The following is a 27,838-nucleotide window of genomic DNA, read 5'->3' as shown; positions in this document are numbered from 1 at the left end:
AATCACAGATATATATTAAAAAGACATCATTAGACTGAAGAGACAGAGTCCCCAAAGGGCTGTATGGATGCTTCAGTGTTATTTCTAGTGGACAAAATTCAGGTACAGATATATTAAAGCTGCATAAATCTTAATATTAAATAGCAGTAAAATAGAATTTGGTGAGGAAGAAGGTAGAAAGAAGAAAAATTCAGATTCTAGTTTGAGTGCTTCATGGTTAATCCCATATTAAACACCCACAGAAACATATTCAAGGCAGATATGGAAACAGATTATAGCCCAGACAGTCTTCTAAGTCTCTCAACCCTACAGAATGAGAGCTTTTGAAGAATTTCAGATACCAAAGAAGCCCAGGCTTGCTGTACTTATTATACCAAAATATGAGTCAATCAGTAAGCATTTATTGAGCACCCACCACAGAAACTCACTGTATATTTATAACAGTAGACTATATGGATTATGGGATATGCAGATACTTTTAAGTCCACCTTTAAAAGTAGTGTTTTACTATGCCAGAAACCAAACAGAGAATACATTATCTGTAATTGTACTGTACCAGAGAGGCACAACTCAAAATGAAGCATCCCCATCACCTTATTAATTCTATGTTTAAACTTGCTGGAAAAACTACTTACCCCCAAATTACAGGCTCCCTAAGGCTAAAGGACATAAATGATGCAAGTCATCGTTCATGATCCCCAATTTAAGCATCATCTAAATAATGTGTATTAAATATAAACAATGGATATTAAAATTAACGTTAGGAAGCTAAATCAACAGAACCCCAAGGGTTTGAATAGTAATGTAGGTAGATGCTTTACCATATTTAAACTGAAGAATGTGTACTGCGTGGCTTTAATTGCAGGCTTTATAAATAATATCCAATAAACTTCATCAGAGAAGACTTAAAAAGGCTACTCACAACTTTCCTTACACTATTCCAATATAATGCTAATCACAGGTATAAAGTTATCATAGGTGTCACACATAAACATAAATACAATGTAGAATTTAGATGTGAATGTCCTTAGTTTTAAAAGGCCAGTGTACCTGTCAGATTCCCTATTAGGAAATTCAAGCAATGCCACGCTGTATGACTAAGAAACACTAAAGGTTCCATTAAGTCAGTTCTACTGATAGCAATAGTTTTCACTGATTTTAAAGCTGGACTGTTTTTGACCTGTGGTTGCCAAGGGGAAGGAGGTGTGGGGAAAGGGATGGATTGGGAGTTTGGGATTAGCAGATGCAAACTATATACAGAATGGATAAACAACAAGGTCCTACTGTATAGCACAGGGAACTATATTCAATACCCTGTAATAAACCATAATGGAAAAATTTTTTTAATTAAAATTAAAATAAAGTTGGACTGTTTTTGGTCTGATGCTTACCTAGGCTGACTTACAACGAAAGACCCTGCAAAAAGTGCAAGAAGATCTGCAATCTAACTCCTAAACTACCTATAGACATAAGTCCTCAAAAAAGATTAGGTTATAGACAGAATATGAGGCAAATGCGTGTAGAATCATCCAACTGTAGAGCTAGAGCCTCATTTTATAAATGAGACAGGTGAGGTACAGAGATAACCAACATAGGAACGTTAGAATATTTAAACATTTTAGAGGTTTAAAATATGAATCTTTTTGCTATATTTTATCTCCGTAAGGCAGTTAGTTAGGCATTAACAGAGAAGGACCAGGTAACACAGGGAATGAATGAATCTCAAGGAAGTGAGATTCTAAAACTGCCAGGCATGACAATCATTGTATTATCTGCTCCTGAAGAGAGGGACACAATTTAGATTTCAAGGCACCCCACAGGCAGCTGGCTATCACCTCCTTATGTTTTACATCAGACCCCACGTCAGGGGTCAGCAAACCACAGCCTGCCATCTGTTTTTGTAAATAAAGTTTTATTGGAACACAGCCACACTCATTCAGTTACTATTGCTTATGGCTGCTTTCACTCTACAACAGCAGTTGAGTAGTTGCAAGAGCAAGTCATCTAGCCTGCAAAGTCTAAAATATTTACAATCTGGCCCTTTACAAAAAAAGTTTGCCCAACTCCTGCCCTATATCATATCTGACTCTCAAGTTACTTAGTTCAGCAAATACAACCCTAAATAAAAGTCTAAAAAATGGCTTCAGAAAAATATAAATTAGAAAGGTCAAATTACAAAGGAAGATGACCAAAGTTCAGAATACAAATTCTAGACACTAATTTTAGGAGATGATTAAAAACAACTTCAGGCAGGGTTGTATTAAAATATTAAATAGTATTTTTCGTTTCTCTCCAAAAAGAAAAACATCTCTATAAATGCAGGTAGATAAATTATCTTCCAGTTCTAAGGCTGCCTATTCCCTGTTTCTTATATATATCTACCAGATAAGCTACAATCATTTCACATACAAAATGTCAAAGAAACTGAGACTGAATGGGAGTAGTGGTTTCAGACTTTTTCTTAAAAACCTAATTTGATAGGGACTCTCAAGCATCTATCCCCCTAAGGCTTAAGTCAGCCTTCCTATAATATCAGACAAGTCTCAAAGCTCAATATAAGCTCAATAAATGTTACCTGACTGACACAGCCCAAAAACTACAAAGTCATTTAATCATGATCTAAACCTAGGCATCCAAATCAATGTATCACGTCTTAGTGATCTTCTGGAAAAACTACTGTCTCTAATGAATCATTTAAATTCTTGAGGTTTCAGTCACAACAAAAATGGGCTCACCACCTTTTCTACATCATCAACCTCCTCACTCTGGTAGTCAGAAACAACATCCACAATCTCATCAATAGAATCATCGGTTTTCTCATTCTCATCTTCCTCATCATCCTCTTCCAAATCCAAAACAGTGAAGTCAGCACTGCTTCTCCCACCCTTCTTCTCTTGCTTTGGTTTTATCTGTTCTCCTGATAGCAGTAAGTGACCTTGAAAATGTCCTTCCCCTCTGCTCCCTTTGGTAGCTCTCCTAGGAAATATGGAGAAGGCTGCAGGACTAGAAATCCTACTCCAAGAATCACATTCAGTTTTTAAAATTCTGGCATTCTCAGTAGTTCCACTTTTTCCAAGTAAATCAGAGATGCCGTGTTCTTGTTGAAACACATCTGAATTTTCCTGACAAGTTTCTGTTTCTTTAATTAACTGCTCATCTGTCTCTTTCTTGCATTCTTGTGAAGTTCTAACACATTTCTGGGTCAAAGGGCCCTTTAGGTGTTTTCTCCACCTCTCCCTAATGCTGTCCTTCTCCAGAGAATCTCCACATCCCTTCTCCTTGGCCTCTGGCTTTGGATTAGATTGCTGCTCCACAACTCTGCTCCCTGAAAATTCAAGTTTACTTTCTTCTTTAGAGATAATTAGAAATTCATTTGATTTTTCCCCTGGATTGTCTAAGCCTTTCTGCTGTTCCACTTTCACATCAAGTTTTTTAAGCTGCACATTACTCACACTTTGGACTGTCATATTACTGGCTCTTCCAGAAATGGTCTTAACTTCCAGAACAGTCAGTTTTTCTTTGGAACTGTTATGATTCCTAATCCCATACTCTTCATCAACATTTTTATAGTCTTCACCTGTGTGTGAGCCAGTGCTATAGGCATGCTGAGAAGGTTTAACAGTTGCAGGACCTTCTTCTGTAAGGGATTCTTCATCTAAATGATCACCCCCATCTTCCAAGGAATCATTCAGAGTTTCTTCTGAGACAGTAGCTCCTGAGTTTTGCTTTATTATATTAGCCTCAGGGTCTATAGCTTCTCCTCCTGACTGCAGGGCCTTCTTAGTTTCCTGTTCTCTTTTTAAAAAGCTTGTTTCATCTTTTTGGTCTGCATTCTGAGATTCTCTTTTCATCTGAAGTGAAGCAACATGCTGAAGAATGGAGCTGGGAACAGGCTTTTGTCCTGGGAGCTGCAACAAGGCAAAACTACCAGACTGGAGAGGAATAAGACTGGCTGTACCAACAGGCTGCCCTCCTGAACTATAGGTTATTTTGGTTTCAGAGCCTGTTTTGCTTGCAAAGCTTTGTGGTTCAGGAGGGGAAATCCTCAGAGTCAATGTACCAGACTGAGACACAAAACTAGGTCCAGAAGAAAGCAATGATGGTGCCTGAGTGATAACATTCATTGCTGGAGAAGACCCAACAGTCTGAATTACAGGATTCATAACAGAGAAAGAGGAGGATGAAGCAGAAGATGGTGGAGTCTCTGAAGGTTTGGAAGGAGTGGGTAACCGGATTCCCATCACAGACCCTGGTAAGAAAAAGAACATTTTAAATCACCACTGCCCAAATCAAGACTTCCAAAGTATGCATTTCTTTTCTAACAGGTGATTCCAAGACACTAAGAAGACCAATCCTGGTGTATTAACATACCATATGACCAAATGATTCAAGAAAAGAGAAACTTATCAGAAATATCTCTAATTTTATACCTGGGTTCCGAAACATGACAGGCTGTAAGTTGGGCTGGGTATTAGAGCCTCGAAGCTGATGCAAAGGGAGGAGCTGGACAATCTGCCCATTAGGGTGCCTGAACAGGTTCATTCCACTTGGGCTCCTAACAGGCTGCAAGACCATCCGATGTCCCTGAAGTTGTGTGTTTGGGACAGGTCTAAGAGTAGGAGAACCCTGCTGCACTGGAATCAACAACAATCGAGGTCCAGCACGTTTCACTGTGTTAGGAGAGACCTGTGGAGTAGCCACTGGAATCTGAGGAGCATTTTCTGAAAAACAGGAAATGGGAAACATAGTATCAGAATTCCTTTAATACTTGGGAAAAAATAATTATGACATAGGATCTAACCATGCTACATATAACTTCTACTTTAAACTACAGAGTTGCTAAAATCCTGTCCGTCCATGATACACTACTTACTAGTCTTATGGCTGAGACAATTTACTTTAAACCTAAGTATTAGCCAGACATTGCAGGGCCTTACATTTAGATTGGTAAAAAAGAAAGTATCAATTGTCAAGAGGTGCATTTAAAGAGATAACACTTCTGCCTAATGAAAAACATGGCCTCTTAACCTGGTTCTCATTAAAGTTCAAGATAAAATTCTCTTGTTCAACTTAAAAATTCAGGCTGTTAACACTTAATAGACTTATGACTTAGTTTCACAGGTCTTACTCAAGTAAGAAAAAGTCAAGGACTAAAAATCACAAAGTACTAAAAACTTCTTGGCTTGTAAAATTCACTGATAAATAAGCAAAGCATAAAGATTTGTGGAAATTATTTTTCAGAAGGAAAAAAATACATACCCCCAAAAAATGGAATGAAATTAAGAGACATCAAAGAAGCAGGGAAATAAAGCCTGGTTAGGAAGAGGCAAAAGATAGTTTTAAAACAAACAGAAAAAGCAGAAATTTAATGCAGAAGATGTGAATTAAAAGAGATTTCAAAATATTAATAGTACCTAAAGATTCACTTTAATGTCTGGAAGAAAATACTAAGGACATGAAAAAAAATAATATGAGTAATCTACAGCTAGGTTTTGGGTCACAGGAATAAAGAGGAAGGAATAACGTAATAGTAAGCATAAATGAAAGTGGTCTAACATTACCATTCAAATTACTGAACTTCTTTAACATTATTATTTCCAATTACCCCTTTTTTTTAAACATTATTAAATAAAATTTTTCATCAGTTTGTCACTAAATATAAAAATCAACAAGCCAAACAAAACAAAGATTTTAATATGTGATATTCTATCAGATAGGTACTCTGCCCAAAAAACATATCAAATTTCTAAAACAAAGTGAAGCTCCTAAGATTTACATGACAAATTATATATAGAAGATCCATGACTACTTTTGAAAATGAAATAAAACACAAAGACCAAACTGTTTATGAAAAATAGTGTGCAACTTAAAACAAATTCATCTATCTTATGTGAATTAAGAAACATGTTAAAGCATTCTTAATTTCCTGAACATTTCTATTCACATTAAATTTTAGAGAGTGATTCAAAACCAAATAACTCCAAAAGCAGCCTTTAATACACACACTAAATATGTGATTACTTATTAATATGCGTGAGAGGGGAAGAAGGGAAAGACAAAAAGAAGGAAAGTCAAATGAAAAAGTCAGAGTTGTCTAAATCCCAAAGTTGAGATCTACTTTATGAACCTATAACAAAATTATACACTTCCTTAGAAGTTGGCAGTGATTTGAGTCAGCTCCATTTATAAAAGAGCAGGTAAGAAAATCTGTTAACATTAGTATTTCCTCAAGTAGTATTACAGAAGACACTTTTAGGTGGTAGGTGGATATAGAATAACACCATATCACATTGTCAGCATTTTAATCTTTTGATTAAAATACAGAAGAAATTACCAGTCTTTGATATTATGTCTTTAATATTATGCCAACGTTTTCTAACTTTCTTCATTAACAGAAATAGCAAGCCACATGTTAAGAACTTACAGTAGCTGGCTAGTATTTGATACTTTTTATTATTGTTTCAGTGTATTTATTTATGAGGCTACCCTCTATTTTGGCAAGTAATGTTGGTTTCCAATAACAGTAATACTGCTCCTTTTAAAAGTACATTTAAGTGAACAAATGACTGGATTTAAATAAAAATATTATGTCAATTGTATGATAGTACAAATGGGAATCAGAGCAAAATACCTGAATGTATGTTCCAAGTGACTGAAATCTGAGAGACAATGAACTACAAAAGGTAAACTGTTTTACAGTTTCATGGCAATTAAAAATATAAAGAAAGGTTAGAATCCATGATTTAGAAGACATGACCAGTTAAAATATGACAAGATATGAACCTTGAGATACACAGGAAATCAAAACAGCTTCATCAACAACTATCTTACTTTTGAAATTATATATTAGCCATTTTTGGTATGTTTATTTACAGGAAGTAGCAAAAGACAACAAATTTGATACTGTCATCCATTTTTCCTTTCAACAGCACTTCAATTTATAAATCACTTCTTTCCTAAAATATCAAGAGGGATTTGGACCATGCCCCTAAAGACAAAAATATTTAGTAGGAAAACTATCAGTTACCAAGACAGAACTGCTGTTGGCTATTTTATTCCCCCTTAAATCCTGCAAAGTCTTTCATACTCTTTTCCACAGTAATTCCTCTTAGAGTCTACTAAGAGAACAACTTGCTTTAGCTGGTTGAATTAAGATAGAAAAATTACCAAAGTGTTGAACTATTCCTATTTCAAATTCACTTAAACTAAGCCAACAAGAGAAAAAATTTCATTTTAACTATAAACTTAACATATAAAATATCAGAGTCCAGAACAAAGAAATATGCCTCCTTACTTCTATTTCAATCAGTTTACATATAGTAATTAAGCAGGAGAATAATGTCAGTAGTATATAGGAGTTGGGCTGATTCATAAATGATTTTTACTAAGAAAGAGGACCTAGAATTTTAATCTTAAGCAAAGAGGAGAGAAAGGGCCCTCAGCTTGGCTGCAGCAGAAGCAGAAGCCCTCCAATCTTTTTTAAATATAAAGCAGCAGCCCTCCCACCCCCAAAACAGGGAACAACTACATATGGTTCCCTCCTCAGAGATATGCGCCCCCAGCTCTCAGCACACAACAGGCTGCACTTCCTCCTGTGCCCACCTTAACGCTGCTCTACTGGCTCAGAGTTCCACTCCCATATGCAGTATTCTTCAGCCAGCATTTCCATTCTAATGTTTTTGAATATCGTTAATCTCCTGAAGAAATCTCTTGCCCCATTAAACCATCTGTCAACGCTGTTTATCTCTAAAGTACCAGTTACAGGTTTTATTAGCGCTCTGGTTACAAAATTGCATGAATTTTCAGTGATTGTCCTAACCCTATCTTTACCACAAGCTCTATTATTTTCAGTGTTCAGTTTTGCAGAATGTAATGATTTTTAGGAATATATGTATCATGTTATAGCAGAAACACCTGATATATCTATAATCCTATCAAAACCACAAAGTTATATAAACAGCTGAGTAAACCAGCTTGTAACATCTAGGCCTTACCTGGTCTCTGGCTCACTGGTGGACTCCCATCAATTCCCGAGAGTATAATGGGAACAGAGCTCAGAGATGAAGTTGGTGTGGTCACCATGGAGGAAGATGCAGCTGTGGTCACCACGACTATGGAGGTGGAGGCAGTGGAAGCAACAGGAAGAGTTATGGTTGGAGGAGATGCTACCAAAGACTTAGGAAAAGCAACTGAAGCCACAGGGGTAGTTATCCCAGTCGTTTTGATAAGGTTCACAGTGGCTGTAGACTGGGTAGGTGTTACAAGGGTGCTGGTATTAGTTTCAGAGACCTCAACAACCCCTGCAGTGGGGGCACCAGAAGAATAAGTAGTTTCCTTAGTTCCCACGTCAGAAATAGCAGTCACAGGTGTCACAGCAGTAACATTCTCTAAAAACACTTGAGGGGTGGTAGTAGTGACAGCAGCAGTCACAGGACTGCACACCTGAACTGGCTCAGAAGAAACCACAGGTGTGACGACCATTACTGGAGAAGGTCTGATACTGAACTTCTGTGGCCCTGTTAGGGGTTGGGGTGTGCTAACTCCAGGTATCTTCTGTTGCAGGGCTCCAACTTTACTCATCACAAACTGTGTGAACACACCACCAGGAGAGGGTCGAGCCGCTGCAAATAAAAATTTGCTGGTCAAAAATCTTCAGTTCTCATATTTTATCCTTGTAGTGATTGTGTTTATCAACATATTGTGCACCACTGGGTCAATTTCTTACAGGTATTAAGAAATTTCTTACCTGCATTACACATGCCAATTTCCACCCACAGAAATCAAACACACCTCTCCACCCAAACCAAACCTTTAAAATTCTAACTTTAACAAAGGGATTGAAATTGGGTGTTCCTTCTGAAATTCTTTTGGTTATGCAATATAATCAAATTACCAGGACACTAAAAAGACAGTACAGCAGCACACAACTTCATCATCTAAAACAGATGAAGAGACTGCACTCCTCCTCATTAGAAAGGACGCCCATACCCTTTCTCTCTGGGTGTGGATTTCTGCCTAGCTTCCAACTTAATACAACTGTTTCTCTGTGTGCTCTCTGAATGAATGAATAAAAACAGATGAAGAAAATAAGAAGTTGAAACTGTATTCCTAATTCTAATTTTAAAACTTTTTTCCATCACTTCCTCCTGTCCCAGCACCTCCACCTCTTTATTGCTGTCCTTTTACAAGACAGTAAAGTTTTGCATTTTTCTAAAATGTATAAAGACATTTTTTAAAAGAGGGCAGGGGGCTTCCCTGGTGGCGCAATGGTTGAGAGTCCGCCTGCCGATGCAGGGGACGCGGGTTCATGCCCCGGTCCGGGAAGATCCCACATGCCGCGGAGTGGCTGGGCCCGTGAGCCATGGCCGCTGAGCCTGTGAGCCATGGCCGCTGAGCCTGCGCGTCCGGAGCATGTACTCCGCAACGGGAGAGGCCACAAGAGTGAGAGGCCCACGTACCACCAAAAAAAAAAAAAAAAGAGGGCAGGATAAGACTATCTTTTTTAAAAATCACCAACTGAAGCTACTTTTTAAGAAAGAGGTAAAATGGGTTCTTTTTAAGGCAAGGCCTATCCTCCATCTTCACACAAGTCCAGCATTTAGCCAGAGATTTCAATTTCCTATTAGAGGAATAAAAATAGAGCAAATGACATTTTTACTTAACATTCCTAAATAGATCTGAAACAACAAAAAGAGGAATCCAGTAAACCAACTGTATATACTCTCAATGCTAAAACACAAATGATTTCAAGAAGGTAATTTTTTACAGACTCTAGCACTGCAATGTTAAACAAATGAGGTTTTTACTCACAGAACAGGGATGAATATAATAAAGCACTGTTTCCAAAATTCTATTTTACAAGAGCCTTCTACTCTAAGACTAATACTAACTCAACCCACTTTGATTTTGCTAGCTCCTTGGTTTCATTAGGTTCAAGAAACATACATATGACTGGTACCAAAAACACCAGTCCTCATAGGAAAAATAGTAAATTAGGGAAAGTATTTAAGAATACATCTTCCCTTTTGAAAAACAAAATTAAAAACCTAAGTCTTTTTCTACATTAATAAAACCAGTCTAAAAGTCTGGAAATAACTGTAAAACTAACTCAAATTCAGTTCATCTAGTATTGTAGGTCATCAGAAGAGTTACTAAAAAATTAAAAAATTCAGGCAAGATAGACATCAAGAAAAAAAATAATGCCAACTTCTATATTTCTCTAAGTTTTACAACCCCCGTATCTGTATCCACTGGCCCAGCACCAGGTTACAACCCTTTGGAAAACGTATATACAGTCCAACTTACCAATTGGTCTTTTCGCCGGGACAAATGCCTTCAGATTCTTCCCAGGGCGATTTGTTGTAGCGCTGGAGGAGGATGCCGTTTTGGAATTGGATGTTGAAGGCAACAGGGTACGTGGTTTCCTGGATGCAGCCACCTTGGCATTGGATGCTACCTTGGAGATGACAGTACTGAGGGTTGAGAGGTCCAGGACTGAGGGTCGCAACCTGCCTGTGATATAAGCAGCTAGCCTATTGGCTGGATGCAATGCCCCCATCTGTCCCAATAGCAACTTAGCCTGCGGGTAACTCTTACCATTAACCTGAAACAAGTGGCAAAGAGAAATTCTGTAAAGATAAAATTCTCTTGCTAACTCATCTCCCTTGACAAGGGTTTCATTTTTACCAGGTTTTAAAAGTCTGTTTTTCAGATTTAAAGGGAAAAAGAAATGGACTTTTTCCATTTGGTATAATCTGAGTATTTAGGAGATGGAAAAAAATGTTGTCATCTGATACTCTAAACTAATCTCATCTCCTTCATTTTGGTAGTTTGGAAACAGAGAATCTTAGAAACTCATCATACCTGCATCCTAGATATGTGTAAGATACAGTCAAATCTAAGGAAAACCATCCAATTGTTTTACTTGTCAACATGCAACTCTGGTTAAGCTATTAACAATCATCAGCAAAAAATATGAGTAACTGTGTTCCATGAAATCTGACAAGACCAGTGGCATGATGAACCCTTCTCATAAGCATCCTTCATACTTGAAAAATATATGGTGAGTCTACTTTAACTTATGAGAAAGCCACTGTTACAAATACCTAAGCCACAAAGTCACCTTAGTTTTCAATTTTCAAAAAACTCAACTTTGAAGATAATTGTCTTCATCTTTTGGACAAAACTTGGACTCAAGATAAATGCTAGTTGAAACTCATAGTAATTTTTTAAATTGTCAGAAGAAAATGAATCAATGAATGAGGTAAAGATTTTTCTCTACTGCCTGAGTTGACAGACCACCCCATCTTAGGCATGAGAATCATTTTTAAAAAAAGAAAACAAAAACCTCCCAAGTTTCTTACCCAAGTTCTCTATGTCATATTGCTAAGTGACTAGAGGAGATACCCTTTCCTGTCTCTCTTTTCCATCATTTAAAGGGGTGAGGAAGTGGAGTGAGGTGGGGAAAATCCTACTCTCTAAATTAATAGGGAACTGGTGAGGAGAATAGCTACACCAAGCTCCTCTCTCTTCTAAGACACAAAATTACTCTTTGCTACTTAAGTAAAATTGTTATTATTTCCAGAAAGATCAGGAATATCTTTGCCCCATGTTTGATACAAAGAATACGATCTTTCCATCCTAAAGTAAACTTTACTATATAGTCTTCCAGGTTCTGTGGAGTCTGGATCAGATACCCCTATCTGCTCCTTTGGGACTTGCTCTGAACACTACTCAGTAGCTCCCCCAAAGCATACCTTATAACAGTGGCCTGACTGCTTATGCAGGTTCATATTTTACAGTGGCTTTCTGAGTCCTACAGAGGAGAACACAAAATTTCTATGACTGTATCTGAGGGGTGTTTAATCTCACTAGAAATGATCTCAGGTAAGTCTCTGTTCTCAAAGTATCAATCAATAAATGAAACAAGGAGAAAACACTCTTCTCATCATTAAGAGTTTAAGAAATATCAACAGAAGCAGTTACATAGCAACTGCAACAGAAAGTTTTTAATTAAGTAGATCAGTCATAACAATGGAACAGACCTTAGCCCAGAGAAGCAGTTGAGCTAGTGAAGTCAAGTAACCTTAGCAATAAAGTCAGACACTAACCCACATTTGGTACTATGATATAAAAGTGCATTTGATATGTCACTGAACAAAAAGAGAAAAGCTTTTTGACTGTGACATTTTACCTCAGAACTTTTCTTTCCAAAGGATTTTCTAATGCCAGTATAATTTTACTAATATACCTGCCTGAATTACTTAACAGCAAGGATATAGATATTTGCCCTACAACAATGATTAGACTGCAAAAACTCTATGAATCAAATAAAGAAAAAATAAGTAAATTGTGGCTCATTTTTATATTTATGTATTTGAATTAACACCATTTTAAATTTAAATTTTCTCCCAAGTTTCCAAACATACTGCCTATCTTAAAAGTCAGTTTCACCTTGTTTATTTTAAAAGCTGTCTGCTAATAATAATCCCAAGAACTAGACTGAATCCCTTACTCTCCTTGCTTGACTGTCAAAATATCACTGCAGCCCAGGTAATACAGTTTAAGAGCAACTTTCTAGGAAGACTAGAAAGAAAACTATACGCCAATATAGTACTCTACCTTTCTGTTTGTAAATGTGCCAAAAATTCACCCTAGGTATGCATCTAACCTAGGCCTATTACAAAAAGAGGTAATGATTTTGTCACCCAGTTCCCAGGAAATGTGAAGATAAGTAATATAAGGCCCACAAAGGGTTCTGAAAAATCAAGGTGTTTCCTAAGTATAAAAAGGTGCTACATCCAGATTAAAGATAATTCTCACCTGGATAAGCCCAGATGTGCTTGAACTGGGTTTACGTTTATAGGCCACAAGCTTCCCTGCAGGAGAAAGCCCTGCATAAAAGGGCAGACCTTTGCCTCCATGTAATCTCTCCCTCACTGAATCCAGGGCATCTGTCTGCACGGGAGAGATATCATCCATTTTCCCAGGGGATAATGGACCGTCAGGAGTCTCTGATCCAGATTTCTCAGCCATATCATCTTGGTCTTGACATGATGGCATAGAGATTTTCACACGAGAAGAATAAACAGGAGGATTCTTTTCACCCCGGCTCTTTCGCTGAGAAGCCAACTCAATGATGAAGCTGCCCACCTTAAGTGACTGTGGCATGTTGCTATTGATGTGCTGCGATAAGATGCTCAAAATCTTGTTCCGATCCTCCTCCCAGTTGCAGTCTGAGATGATTTCTATCAGTTTGGTGGGACCGCCAGGTGACCTCTGATGCACATAGGAGGTAGAAGAGGATTCCCCTTCATTGCAGGAAGACTTCCAGCTCTTTTCTGATAAAGAATTGAAAGATATTTCTGTATCACAGAATTTTGTACTGAACTTTGAAAAATTTTTATTTTTCCTGAGTTCTCAGAAACTGCCAGGGGCATAGAAATTCAACAGTTGCCCAGTGTCCCATTCCCAGGTACTTTCAGTGGTAATTTGACACTCATAATTTGGGAATTTTCCATGAAAAAAAAGATTCCAGATAATCAGACTATAAAATCTTCACTATTCTGCTCACTGGGCTCTCAATAAAAGGGAGTCCCTCTTAAGACTGCCCTAAAAAGCCATTAACTATTACCTAAGAAAGTATCACCTTGCAAACAAAGTATATAACCAAGGTTAGGCTTATTTGGGATAGTGTACTTGCTATCCATATGGGCAAAGCAAAGATACTTGCAAGATGCTTTGTAATATGTGATGGGTAAAGTCAACCCTAAAGAACAGCAGCAAGAGAGATGGTGTTTGGTTTTTAAAAAAAAAAAAGTGAGCTCTATCTCTAGTTTCCACTGTAAATACTTCTGAATTACTTCTGTATCTCTAGATATGATTGCTCCACTTCTACATTTTATGCAAAACCACTCAAGTGTGCTTATATTCATGGCAACATATTAACTAAATGTATATTCACTAGCTAGATTTCTATAGCAGAATCTCCCAACCAATGTGCTATAGTTACAGATGTCAGGATACAGATCCCCTCAGCCTTCAGGGTGGTCATGTTAATAGGTAGCTTCCTCCACTTGCCTCGGTGTGCTAACAACATTACCATTTTTTGTGTTTATCATGCCATTAAAAAAAAGTTAGGAGGCACTGCTGCTTAAATGTCTGAAGTTTTAAAGAGCAAAACCAAAAACAAATAGTTAACTCCCTAGACACTACCTTTCACCATAGTAATTCTGGCAGTAGCCTTTACTAGATAAATCAGCAATACTCCCTCCTTTCTCCCTCTGTATTTCTCCAACTGTGGCAACTATTGAGAACACCAGGGAAAATTTCAGTAGCTAATGATGCCAATATTGCTGAGGTTTTTATATAAAGAAGTTTAAAAACAAAAATCACTGACTTCATCCTAAATGTTTCTTGCAACAACATACCATATCAACACCAACAAACTGTACTTCTTAGAACAGGAGTGAGAAACACAGCAAATAATTGGAAAAAAACTTATCTATCATCTCTATTTTTAGCAAAAACTAGAAACAGGGTAGGTAGACATGCTCTGGATTGGTAGCTTTGATTTCCCCCCATTATTAGTATAATCCACACCTATATAATATAAATACTATCAAATGATAAGACCTAGTTTTCATTCTGACCTTGTGATTTATCAGAATCGTCCTCCAGGTCACAGGTGATTGGTTTCAAGGGCTGCTGTTCAGAATCTGGCTCCTGACAAAGAGAGTAACACAGAAAATACTTCAATTCAACACATATTTAATATCAATAGAGACTAGGACATGAGAATTAAATTTCTCAAGGAAGCCTAAAACGGTAGAAAGATTAAAGTGCTCAAAGAACATCTTCACATCCACATGCACAGGTGCATTACTATCATATTATACAACCGTAAAAACAAGTAGTCTTGCTGTTTAATGTCCTTGACAGTGACTGAGTTACCAAGAAAGAATTAACAGTGCACTTCATAGTGTAATTCTAGTAAAGAAGGAAAAATATTTGATGTTTAATGAAACAAGTTTCAGTTATTTAGAAAATTCACCAATGTGGAAAGATGCAAATACTAATAATCACATTAATTAAAACCAAAAATGTTTAAACTTTTAAGTTACTCCAACATCAGAAAGAATACTTTTAATGACCTTAAGGGAATATTCTCTAGAATAGGCATGCAGAGAAACATATAAATTGATAGACACATTATGTAAACCTTCTCTGCCGTTCAGAATTATTTCAAATTATTCCAATAGTAATGCAAATTCTAATACCAGCAACAGGGAATCGGAAGTTAAAAAGAAAAATCTACGCAATAAGTAATTCACCTTTACACTACAGTTCTCAGGACTAGAATGACATGAGCCCTGCTGCTGAAACGATGGTGATGGTGATGGTGATGGTTGTCTCTGTTCCTCTTGTTTTCGTTCATACACTCGAACTCGGGCACAAGTCATCATACTTTCAAAGTACAAGTAGACTGGATCCTTGTCTTCTTCCCGAATCTGTAAGTTTCATACAACAAAACATTCCAAACACTGGGGAAAAGTCTCTGGGACTCCCAAAGGAAAAGGATGTTTAATCTTTGCTTCTATTACAACACTTAAAAAATTTAATGCAAACTTTAAAGTTAAATAGTACAATTACAGTTTGTATGTGCTGAATCTTGGGGCAGTTAGAAAGGATCTGGTTCTCTTTCAAGAAAATTCAGCACACCAGAGCAGTGCTTCTCAAATTATCTGCAGTGAAGGATAAATTTCTTAATTACCTGTCACACACAGACTGAAACTTTTGTAAAATAAATTACCAGAAAAATAAAGGCCAGGTCTTTCAGTATTAGATTTAATAGATAAAAATTTCTCTATCAACTTGTAGCAAAAGTTTCTCAACATCTACTCTCATTTTCTATACTTATTTCATCACAGACTAATAACAAACAGTTATAGATCAGCACTGTACGAGACCACACTGAATAGCACTGCACTAAAAGATCTTCTTCAATTTAATGGACTGTAAAGACTGAAATGGATTTATTAATAATCAGATATGCTTAAGCTATTAACACAAGAGAAGCATCAGCTCTTTTACCTATCATCTTCATCTGGTCATGCAAACGTTATTTTAAATCTTGAACTTTACTGTATATAAAAAAATTTGCTTTAAAAAGATCACAGTAATTTTTTAAACCTTCTCCCTAATGCTTTTCTAATAACGTGTACTACATACATCTTAATCACTCAATATTCTATACTACAGGAATAAGAGTACCTTTTGCAAGTCACGTTAAAAAAAAAAAAGGCCCATCTTTATATGATCCTTCTAAAGAGAGATTTGGCTATCTTTAAGAATTACAGTAATCCTGCACAGGTCCACTTACACACCTTTTCGTCAACAGTAAATACTACAGTACTACATGATCCTCGGCTGGCTGAATCCACACATGCAGAATTATGGACACAGAGGGTTAAATGTAACGTTATATGCAGACTTTTGACTGCACAGAGGGTCCACACTCTTAACCCCTGTATTGCTCAAGGGTCAACCATACTACTATTCACTCTACTTTTAATGACATTTTTTAAAGTGCCATCAATTAAACTGACTAAATCAGAAAGGGAAATGGCTTGCAGACATATTACCTGAAAGCACCATGATTCACAGAATACAAACCAAAAATCTGGTTGAAACCCATCAACTTTACAAATGATTTTTGTAACTTTCAATAAAAGATGTTAACACCAAGCTTACCACAGGATTGGGTTTGGGAGTATATGCCCTTGCAGGTTTAATTCCAGTGAGCAGTTTGCCCTTTACAGTAGTAGATAAAACTTCTGGCTGAGGCAACAACAATGGTTTCATAGGCTCAATGACAGAAGGCGTTGGGATATAAACTGGCTCTGGATCTACTTCACCTTCTACTTTCACCCATAATGGGTAATGTCGAACAGGCTGTTCAGGCTCTGTTTCACATATAGCTTAACAAAAAGAAGGGTAAGATTGTTAGATGCCTTTGGCAACAAAAGTTCACTGCGGCATTGCCAAAACAAAATATGCTCCTCATAAAAAGCACCAACTCATTAAAATAATCAAACAGATGCCCCCTAAGAAAACCTTTAGTTGCCCTCATGCACCTTAATTCATTCATCTATTAACCAAATATTTGTTGAATACCTATTATAAATCAGATACTGTTTTAGACACTAGAGTGAAAACAGCTATGACTAAAACAAAGTTCTTGCCTTCACAGAGTTTATAACCCATAGGAGAAAACAAACTAATAAACATATAGTAGTATCAAGTAAGAAGAGCACCGTTGAACAATATAGCTGGGTAAATAAAGGATGAAGAGTTAACAGGAGATGCTATTATATTTAACATGGTCAGAAGAGACTTCCTCTAGTATCTTGGAAAGGTAATCATTCTATACTACAGTTTTTAATTTTACAAATAACAAATATTTATTGAACCTTACTATGTACAGACTCTAAGCACTTCATATGTTTTAAATCATGTAACTGTAACAATAGTCCTTGAGGTATTATTATTCCCATTTTGCAGAAGCTGAGGTTCAGGCAAGTCCATCAGTAAGAGGCAAAAGCAGGATCAAACCCAGTCAATCTGGCTCCAGAGCTGTTACTGTTGCCTTCTGATGACAAATTGTATTCAAAAGTTAGCCTGAACTCAGCACAGGAGCAAAAATACATTTAATACAAAAGCAATGAAACCTGACTGAGATGAAATCATACTATCAACAAGTTCTACAGAAAGGAAAATATGCATTGATTATTTAACCAAATTAAATGGAGGATCTAGGTTAATAGGCTGCTGGCTTTATTCTTAAAGCAAACTGCCCAATCCCATCAAGAAGACAGAGAAGCAAACCTTGTTTTTTGAATTTCAATAGTCAGTGCTCTGAGAGGATATAGCTGATTCTGAACCAAAGACCCAAAATCTATGCCTAAAGTCACATAAAATGTGACTATGCAGCAACTGACACTTAATCAGACACTTAATCTTTTATAACAAAACAGTATCCAAACCGCTACCTGATTTCATAAGAAGTACACCTGCTCTGAACATTAAGACCCAACTAGTAAAGAACAATTTTGCCCCGAAGTCTCCTAAGGCTAACATCATTCAGAGCATAACCACAAAATACTGAATAAAGGCTTAAAATAGGGAGGAAAAAACCTTCAGAGCTAGAATGTGATTGGGCCAATTAATTAGCTACTTAGCAGTCTCTGTTAACCAACTTTTATAACTTAGCTTATTTATCACGTAATTCACAAAGGCTGGTTAAACCCTAGTATTCATTCATGTATTCAAATATTCAAATGTTCACTATGTATCAGACTTTGTAGATACAGTAATGAACAAAACTGACAAAAACCCCTGCCTTTATGGAGCTTACATTTAAATTGGAGGGAAGAGGGTAAGGCAGGCAATAAACAAGACAAATAATGAAAATATGTTGGATTTTGGTAAGTGCTTACGAGAAAAAAACAAAGCAGAGAGAAGTAAACAGTATGTTTAGGGAGTATGTATTTTGAGGGGGAGTGTTGCAATTTTGAAAAGGGTAACCAGGGAGACTTCCCTGGCAGTCCAGTGATTAAGACTTTGCCTTCCAATGCAGGGGGTGCAGGTTCAATCCCTGGTCAGGGAACTATGATCCCACATGCCTCATGGCCAAAAAAAAACCCAAAACATAAAACAGAAGCAATACTGTAACAAATAAAGACTTAAAAAAAAAAAGGTTCACATCAAAAAAAAAACTCTTAAAAGTAGTAATAACAATAATAAAAGGGTAACCAGGGATGACCTTACAATGAAGGTGGTGTATATAGAGCCTCTACCACTCATTTGGTTAAAGCTTTATTGTCTAGTTTTACAAATTATTTCACACACATATTAATTCTACTACAAAAATAAAAGCCTTCAGACAGGTCAAGTACTATTGTCTTACCTCCCTTAATCATGTTTCAACGATTTTCTAAGCCTCCATAAACTAATGATTATAATAAGTAAAGAACCTTTCTCATCTTTTTTTCTTTTGAAAATAATAACTCCTAAATATACAATACTTCAGAAGAAACCCTCTTAAAATGTCTGAAAACGTCCTAATTCCTCATAGAGAATCAAAGACAACTCTAAAGTTTCAATTGTGGATAAGAGGGAAAATGGTGGTTCCAATAAATAGGAGAGTTCACAAAACCTACTGAATTGAGTTCTGTTTAGGACATGTAAGATGGGAGTGACAGCAACATAGCCAAGTAGGGTAAGCAATAAAAATTAGGACTGTCATTGGCAGAGACTACACCTGAAGCCATGAAAATGGACAGCTCCACACAAGGGCCAAAACAACAGTCCACTTCCTCACACTACATTAGCCCGCTGTCCACTTGATTCCTTTACACAGCCTGGAATACAAGATAGAGCACTTCTCTGCTCCCCTCACAATACACTAGAGATACTCGTACCCCTTCATCTGAAACCCAGATAAAGGGAGCTACTAGCAAAGGCAGGATAAGGGGAGAACCAGAGTAGCATATATTCACAGAAACCTGTTTCAAGAAAGAATCAATATCCCCTCATTTCTATTCAAATGCCTTCTAAAATACACTATCTTCCCGAGGTTCCCTAGCGTTATCACTCTGTCTTCTGAGTTCTCGATAAGACTTTTGTTCATGACACTTAAAACACATGGCACTTTTGTTACTGTGGCACTTAAAATTACCATAAATATATATCTACATGATTACCATATACCTGTTTCATCAAACTGACAGTAACCTTTTACAGATGGACTTAGAAACTAATTATCTATATCTTAACTCCTCTCACTCCTAGCAGTGCCCAACATACTTGCTCCATAAATGAAGTGTTAGACATGCAAGTCCGAGAAAACTGCTGTGCTAATAATCAGCATACTATATTCATCTCCCTCTTATTTTGAAGACATTTTCAACCTTTTTTTTTTTTTTTTTTTTTCCCTGTACGTGGGCCTCTCATTGTTGTGGCCTCTCCCGTTGCGGAGCACAGGCTCCAGACGTGCAGGCTCAGCAGCCATGGCTCATGGGCCTAGCCGCTCCAAGGCATGTGGGATCTTCCCGGACCGGGGCACGAACCCGTGTCCCCTGCATTGGCAGGCAGACTCTCAACCACTGCGCCACCAGGGAAGCCCCATTTTCAACCTTTTTATTGTGAAATATAATACCCATAAAATGCAGAAACAATGTATATACACCTTAATACATATTAACAAATATATTGTACAACCATGTAAACACTCTACAGATAAGAAATGAAATACTGCCATAAACCCCAGAAGCCTTTGCATGCTTTTCTCAGTCATAATCCTTCCCACAAGGGACTCACTTAAATGACAGCCACCTCCCTGCTTTCCTTTTTTAACACCAAACATCACACCTAAACATCATAGCTTAATTTTGCCTGCTTTTGGACTATACTACAAAGCTATAGTAATCAAGACAGTATGGTACTGGCACAAAAACAGAAATATAGATCCATGGAACATGATAGAAAGCCCAGATATAAATTCACACACATATGGTCACCTTATTTTGAAAAAGGAGGCAAAAATATACAATGGAGAAAAGCCTCTTCAATAAGTGGTGCTGGGAAAACTGGACAGCTACATGTAAAAGAATGAAATTAGAACACTCCCTAACACCATACACAAAAATAAACTCAAAATGGATTAAAGACCTAAATGTAAGGCCAGACACTATAAAACTCTCAGAGGAAAACACAGGTAGAACACTCTTATGACATAAATCACAGCAAGATCCTTTTTGACTCGCCTCCTAGAGAAATGGAAATAAAAACAAAAATAAACAGATGGGACCTAATGAAACTTAAAAGCTTTTTCACAGCAAAGGAAAACATAAACAAGATGAAAAGACAACCCTCAGAATGGGAGAAAATGTTTGCAAATAAAGCAACTGACTAAGGATTAATCTCCAAAATTTACAAGCAGCTCATGCAGCTCAATATCAAAAAAACAAACAACCCAATCCAAAAATGGGCAGAAGACCTAAATAGACATTTCTCCAAAGAAGACATACAGATTGCCAACAAACACATGAAAAGGATGCTCAACATCACTAATCATTAGAGAAATACAAATCAAAACTACAATGAGGTATCACCTCATACCAGTCAGACCGGCCATCATCAAAAAATCTACAAACAATAAATGCTGGAGAGGGTGTGGAGAAAAGGGAACCCTCTTGCACTGTTGGTGGGAATGTAAATTGATACAGCCACTATGGAAAACAGTATGGAGGTTCCTTAAAAAACTAAAAATAGAACTACCATATGACCCAGCAATCCCACTACTGGGCATATACCCTGAGAAAACCATAATTCAAAAAGAGTCATGTACCAAAATGTTCACTGCAGCTCTATTTACAATAGCCAGGACATGGAAGCAACCTAAGTGTCCATCAACAGGTGAATGGATAAAGAAGATGTGGCACATATATACAATGGAATATTACTCAGCCATAAAAAGAAACGAAACTGAGTAATTTGTAGTGAGGTGGATGGACCTAAAGTCTGCCACACAGAGTGAAGTAAGTCAGAAAGAGAAAAATACTGTATGCTAACACATATATATGGAATCTAAAAAAAAAGGTTCTGAAGAACCTAGGAGCAGGACAGGAATAAAGACGCAGACGTAGAGAATGGACTTGAGGACACGGGGAGGGGGAAGGGTAAGCTGGGACGAAGTGAGAGAGTAGCATGGACATAAATACACTACCAAATGTAAAACAGATAGCTAGTGGGAAGCAGCCGCATAGTACAGGGAGATCAGCTCAGTGCTTTGTGACCACCTAGAGGGATGGGATAGGGAGGGTGGGAGGGAGACGCAAGAGGGAGGAGATATGGGGATATATGTATATGTATAGCTGATTCACTTTGTTATAAAGCAGAAACTAATGCACCATTGTAAAGCAATTATACTCCAATAAAGATGTTAAAAAATATAATAATAATAATAATTTTGCCTACTTTTGAAACCTTTAAAGCATGATTACAGAGATGTGTTCTTTGCGTAGCTTTTTTTCTTCTCACACACATATCTGTAAAATGCATCTACATGCTGTTGAACATAATTCATTTATATTTACTGTGGTATACTACTCCACTGATTATTCATACTATTATTTATTCATTCTACTGCTATTAGGTATCTGGGTTTGTTTTCAGATTTTAGTTACTCTGCGTCATGGTGCCATAAACATTGTTGTAGACCACAGTTCTGCTGGTTACTTAGGAGTCAAACTGCTAGATCAAGGGCATGTGAATCACCAATTTCAGTAGGTACTGTCAAACTACTTTCCAAAGTGGTTATACCAATTTACATTCCCATTAGCAGTGCATGAGAGTTCCCATTTATCAAGAGTTGATATTATCAGAGGATTTTTGTTATAACCATTCTGGCAGGCATGTAGTGGAATCTTGCTGTGGATGTAGTTTGCATTTCCAATTATAAATGAGATGTTCAACATCCCTCCTGGCTATTTCTAGGTCCTTGCATTTTCATATAAATTTTGGAATCAGCTTTTCAAGCTTCACATAAAAAGCTGTCAAGATTTTGATTAGGATTGCAATGAAATTACAGATGAAAAAGAGAAGGAGCACCATTACAATATTCAATTTTGCTTGCTAACAGCTTTTTGGTTTTTTTGGTTTTTTGCTTTTTAATTTAAGAATGGATATTGAGAGGTTTCTGGGAAGATGGTGGAGTAGGCAGCACTGCATATATAACTCCAAATCGGAACAACAACTGTACTGACAGAATCTGTCTGATGTATTTTGAAACTCTGGAATCTGCTGAAGGCTTACAACTTCCAGGGGAAGACCTGGACAGTAAATTTTGTGTTCAATTTCAGCTCTTGGCACAATAGCAGCTACCCATTCTTCTTCCCTCCTGTCACCTGGCAGGCAGCTGGGCATGTGTTCCTGGAGCAGCTTACACACAGTGGGAGCCAGGGTGAGCAGAAAGGACCTTGTCTTCCAAATATCAGGGATCTCGGTTCTGACTGCTGCTTCTGGCAACAGAGGTGCAGACAAAGAGGCAGGAAGCCACAGCTGCTGAAGCTCCTCACACTATTGCAAGGCGTTACCCCTTTGTCTTAAGTAACTTCCAGGGGATTTAAATGGACAGCACCCTTTTCTCCTCTTCATTTTTCACTTTTTCCCCTTTTTGGGAGCCAGACACTAAAGACTAGAACACTAAAAAAACAAAAAACAAAACAGAACAAAAAAACCAAAACCCTGCATGTATGAGGAAAATCAGAAAGTGACTATGCATGCCCAATGAAAGGCTCAGAAAAGACCTGAGAATACCTTAAGTTTACACCTCAGGCGGATCCTTGGCAAAAAGACAGCCTACAACAATCAAAAAAACAAATAACAAAACAAACAAACACAAAACTCTGAGGAAGGAGAATCTGATTTCCAGAGTTACCACATTATTAGACTCAAATGTCCAGTGTTCCACAAAACATCACAAGGCATACAAAGAAACAAGAAAGTATGGCCAATTCAAAGGAAAAAAATAAATCAACAAACTGTCCCTGAAAAGGACCTAATGACAGATATACCAAAGACTTTAAAAACAACTGTCTTAAAGATACTCAAAAAAATAAAGGAAGATGTGGAGAACGTCAAGAAAACAATGTGTAAGTAAAATGGAAACACTGATAAAGAGACATAAAACCTGAAGGAAACCAAAAAGCAATCCTGGAGCTGGAAAGTACAGTAACTAAAATGAAAAATTAGCTAGAGGGATTCAAAGACAGATTTGAACAGGCAAAAGAAAGAATAAGTGAACTTGAAGATCAGACAATGCAAATCATGGAGTCTGAGGAACAGGAATAAAAGAGATTAAAGACAAGTGAACAGAGCCTAAGGACCTGTGTGATACCATCAAGTGGACCAATATAGGCATCACAGGCATTCCAGAGAGAGAAGAGAAAAAGAAATGGGCAGAGAGAACATCTGAAGAAATAACAGTTGAAAACTTTCAAACTTCAAGGAAAGACATGAATATAAACATCCAGAAAGCCCAACAAATTCCAAGATGAACTCACAGAGACCCACACTGAGACACATTATAATCAAACTTTCAAAAGAGAAAGACAAGCAGCAAGAGAGAAACGAATCATCACAAGGGATCCTCAATAGAAATATGAGCAGATTACTCATCTGAAACTTTGGAAGCCACCAGACAGTGAGCTGATCTATTCAAATTGCTAAAATCCTGTATGTGGCAAAACTGTTGTTCAATAGTGAGGGAGAAATTAAGAAATTCTCAGATAAACAAAAGCTGAGGTAGTTCATGACCATTAAACCTGCCTGCAAAAAATATTCAAGGGAGTTCTGCAAGGTGAAATGAAAGGACACTAGACAATAATTCAAACATATGGAAAAATAAAGATCTCACTACAGGTAAATACATGGGCAATTATAAAAGCCAGTATTATTGTAACAATGGTTTGTAACTGCACTTTCCATTTTCTACAGGATTTGAGAGAGTAATACATTTAAAGGGAAAAAATCATTACTATGAAAGTTAGTATTACTGTATTTTTAGTTTATAACTCCAAATCTTGTTTTCTACATAATTTAAGAATTAAGGCACTGGGCTTCCCTGGTGGCGCAGTGGTTGAGAGTCCGCCTGCCGATGCAGGGGACACGGGTTCGTGCCCTGGTCCAGGAAGATCCCACATGCCGCTGAGCCTGCGCGTCCGGAGCCTGTTGCTCCGCAACGGGATAGGCCACAACAGTGAGAGGCCCGCGTATCGCAAAAAAAAAAAAAAAAAAAAAAAAAAAGAATTAAGGCACTTTAAAAAATTATTTATGTTTTTGAGCACACAATGTATAAATATGTAATACTGTGACATCAACAACCAAAAGGTATGGAAACATAGCTATAAAGGAGAAGAGTTTTTCTATGTTATTCAAGTTAAGTTGGTATAAATTCAAATTAGAATGTTATAACTTCAGGATGGTAAATGTAACCCCTATGGTAACCACAAAAAAATAGCTATAGAATACCCATAAAGGAAATAAGGAAAAAATTTAAACATTTCACAACAAAATATCAACTAAACACAAAATAATACAGTAATGCAGGAAATGAGGAACTAAAGAGTTTTAAGGCATATAGAAAACAAACAGCACAATGACAGAAGTCCCTCCTTATTATAATTATTTTAAATGTAAATAGATTAAATTCTCCCATCAAAAGAAAGATTGGCAGAATTGATTAAAAAAACGCATGATCCAACTATACCCTCAAGTGTACAAGAGACTCACTTGAGAGCCAAAGATACAAACAGGTTGAAAGTGAAAGGATGGAAAATGATATTCCATCTAAGTAATAACTAAAAGAGAACAGTGATGGCTACACCAACATCAGACAAAGTAAACATTAAATCAAAAAGGTTGCAAGAGACAAAGGACATTATATATTAATAAAAGGTTGAATCCATCCAGAAGAAACTATCACAAACATTTACACACCTAATGACAGACCATCAAAATATGTGATGCAAAAACTAACAGAATTGTATCAGATGGCATCTTCTTCCTTCATAACGCTGTTTCGCCTACATTGAAAATCTGTAGTTTAGTGTAGCAACCTTCATTAATTATGTGAGATAGATCTGGATAACTTGCTGCAGTTTCTATATCAGCACTTGCTGCTTCTCCTTGCACTTTTATGTTATTGAGACAGCTTCTTTCCATAAACCTCAAGAACCAAGCACAGCACAGCTAGCTTCAAACTTTTCTTCTGCAGCTTCTTCACCTCTCTCAGCAGCCTTCATAGAATTGAAGAGAGTTAGGGCCTTGCTCTGGATTAGGCTTTGGCTTAAGGGAATGTTGTGACTGGTTTGATATTCTATTCAAACCACTTAAACTTTCTGAATGTCAGCAATAAGACTGTTTCGATTTCTTATTATTCATGTGTTCACTGGAGTAGCATTTTTAATTTCCTTCAAGAACTTTTCCTTTGCATTCACAACTTGGCTAACTGGTGCAAGAGGCCTAGCTTTCAGCCTATCTCAGCTTTTGACATGCCCTCATCACTAAGCTTAATCATTTCCAACTTTGATTTAAAATGAGAAATGTAAGACTCTTCCTTTCACCTGAAAACTTAGGATGCCATTGTAGGGTTATTAATCGGCCTAATTTCAATATTGTTGTGTCTCAGAGAATAGGGAGGTCAAGGAGAGGGAGAGAGATGGGAAATAGCCAGTAGCTAGAGTAGTCAGAACACACACAACATTTATTAAATTTGCCATCTTATATCGGTGCAATTCCTAGAGCCTCAAAACAATTACATTAGTAACATCAGAGGTCACTGATCAAGGATCACCAAAACAAGTGTAATTATAATGAAAAAGTTTGAAATATTGTGAGAATTACCGAACTACAACACAAAGACATGAAGGGAGCATATGTTGCTGGAAAAAATGGTGCCAACAGACTTGCTGGACGCCAGATTGCCACAAACCTTCAATCTATAAAAACTGCAGTATCTGCAAAGCACAATAAAGCCAAGTGCAATAGAATGAGGTATGTGAATGCCTTTTTCTTTATCCCAATTACATCAGCTTTATAGTAAGTCTTAAAATCAGGTAGTGTAAGTCTATCAACTATGTTCTTTATCAAAGTTGTTTATTAAAGGACTATTCTAAGTCCTTTGTTTTCCATATAAATTTTAGAAACAACTCGCCAATTTCTACCAGAAGAAGCCTGTTGAGGTTTTGATTGGAACAGCATCAAATTTATAAATCAATCTGAGGACAACTGTATCTTACCAACAGAGTCCTCTGATGCATGAAAACTGTGTACCTCTCCATTTACTTAGATCTTTTAAAGTGCTCTAAGCACTTTTTAGTATAAAGTGGGTTTTTTTGGCAACTTATCCTTAAGCATTTCATTTCTTTGTATGTTCTTTAAATGGTATTTTTAACTCCAATGTCCAGTTGTTCATTGGTATATATACAAATACACTGTATACTGATATTGTTGTATGCTGTAACCTCACTAAACTTACAGTCCTAGTAGCTTTTTTGTAGATTCCCTAGAATTTCCCTATCTATGAAAAAGCCAATTTTATTGCTTCCTTTCCAACCTGGATGCATTTTCTTTTTCATGCCTTACTGCACTGGCTAGAATGTATGATGTTAAACAGACATGATGAAAGAGGACAATATTCCTCACTCCTAATCTCTGGGGAAAAGCACTCAGCACCATTAGTACGTTGGCTGTAGAGGTGTTTTTTGTTTTTTGTTTGCGTTATAATATTTATTTATTTATTTGGTTGTGACTGGTCTTAGTTGCGGCTCACGGGTTCCTTAGTTGCGGCACTTGGGTTCCTTAGTTGTGGCATGCGAACTCTTACTTGCGGCATGCATGTGGGATCTAGTTCCCTGACCAGGGATCAAAACCAGGCCCCCTACATTGGGAGTGCAAAATCTTATCCACTGCGCCACCAGGGATGTCCCTGTAGAGTTTTTTATAGATGCTCCTTATCAGGTTGAGGAAGTCTCCTTCTATTCCTAGGGCACTTAAGAACTTTTACCAGAAATGGATTTTGTCAATTTTTCAAAATATCTATTGAAATTATCATATGGCATTTTTAAAAAAGTCTGTTACGGTAACGGTGAACTACAGTGATTATTTTCAGGTGTTAAATTAACCCTGCAGACCTGGAATAAACCCCACTAGGCCATGATGTACTTATCCTTCAAATATACTCTTGGATTTGATTTGCTAAATTTTCATTTATAAT

The 27,838-nt window shown here is 37.1% G+C and overlaps 1 protein-coding gene across 28 annotated transcripts in view; it reads right to left on the bottom strand.

The window, feature by feature from the left end:
- MGA (MAX dimerization protein MGA) overlaps positions 1 to 27,838 on the bottom strand; it is a 159,103-nt gene that overhangs the window by 16,393 nt on the left and 114,872 nt on the right. For 9 of the 28 annotated variants that reach the window (XM_079914793.1, XM_079914782.1, XM_079914797.1 and 6 more), the window contains exons 10-17: positions 16,753 to 16,979; positions 15,333 to 15,509; positions 14,652 to 14,724; positions 12,823 to 13,340; positions 10,306 to 10,603; positions 7,995 to 8,621; positions 4,431 to 4,721; positions 2,736 to 4,249 (exon numbers count right to left, since the gene is read on the bottom strand). In XM_079914793.1, the coding sequence (XP_079770919.1) occupies positions 2,736 to 4,249; positions 4,431 to 4,721; positions 7,995 to 8,621; positions 10,306 to 10,603; positions 12,823 to 13,340; positions 14,652 to 14,724; positions 15,333 to 15,509; positions 16,753 to 16,979 (3,725 nt within the window). Of the gene's footprint in view, positions 1 to 2,735; positions 4,250 to 4,430; positions 4,722 to 7,994; positions 8,622 to 10,305; positions 10,604 to 12,822; positions 13,341 to 14,651; positions 14,725 to 15,332; positions 15,510 to 16,752; positions 16,980 to 27,838 lie in introns of those variants that run through there. The other 19 variants (XM_079914798.1, XM_079914777.1, XM_079914772.1 and 16 more) reach the window with 19 other exon arrangements.

The sequence above is a fragment of the Stenella coeruleoalba genome, assembly GCF_951394435.1.
Source record: "Stenella coeruleoalba genome assembly, chromosome: 2".
NCBI lineage: Eukaryota > Metazoa > Chordata > Mammalia > Artiodactyla > Delphinidae > Stenella > Stenella coeruleoalba.
Note: the sequence above shows the minus strand (reverse complement) of the source record. Positions and strands in the feature narration are given on the sequence as shown.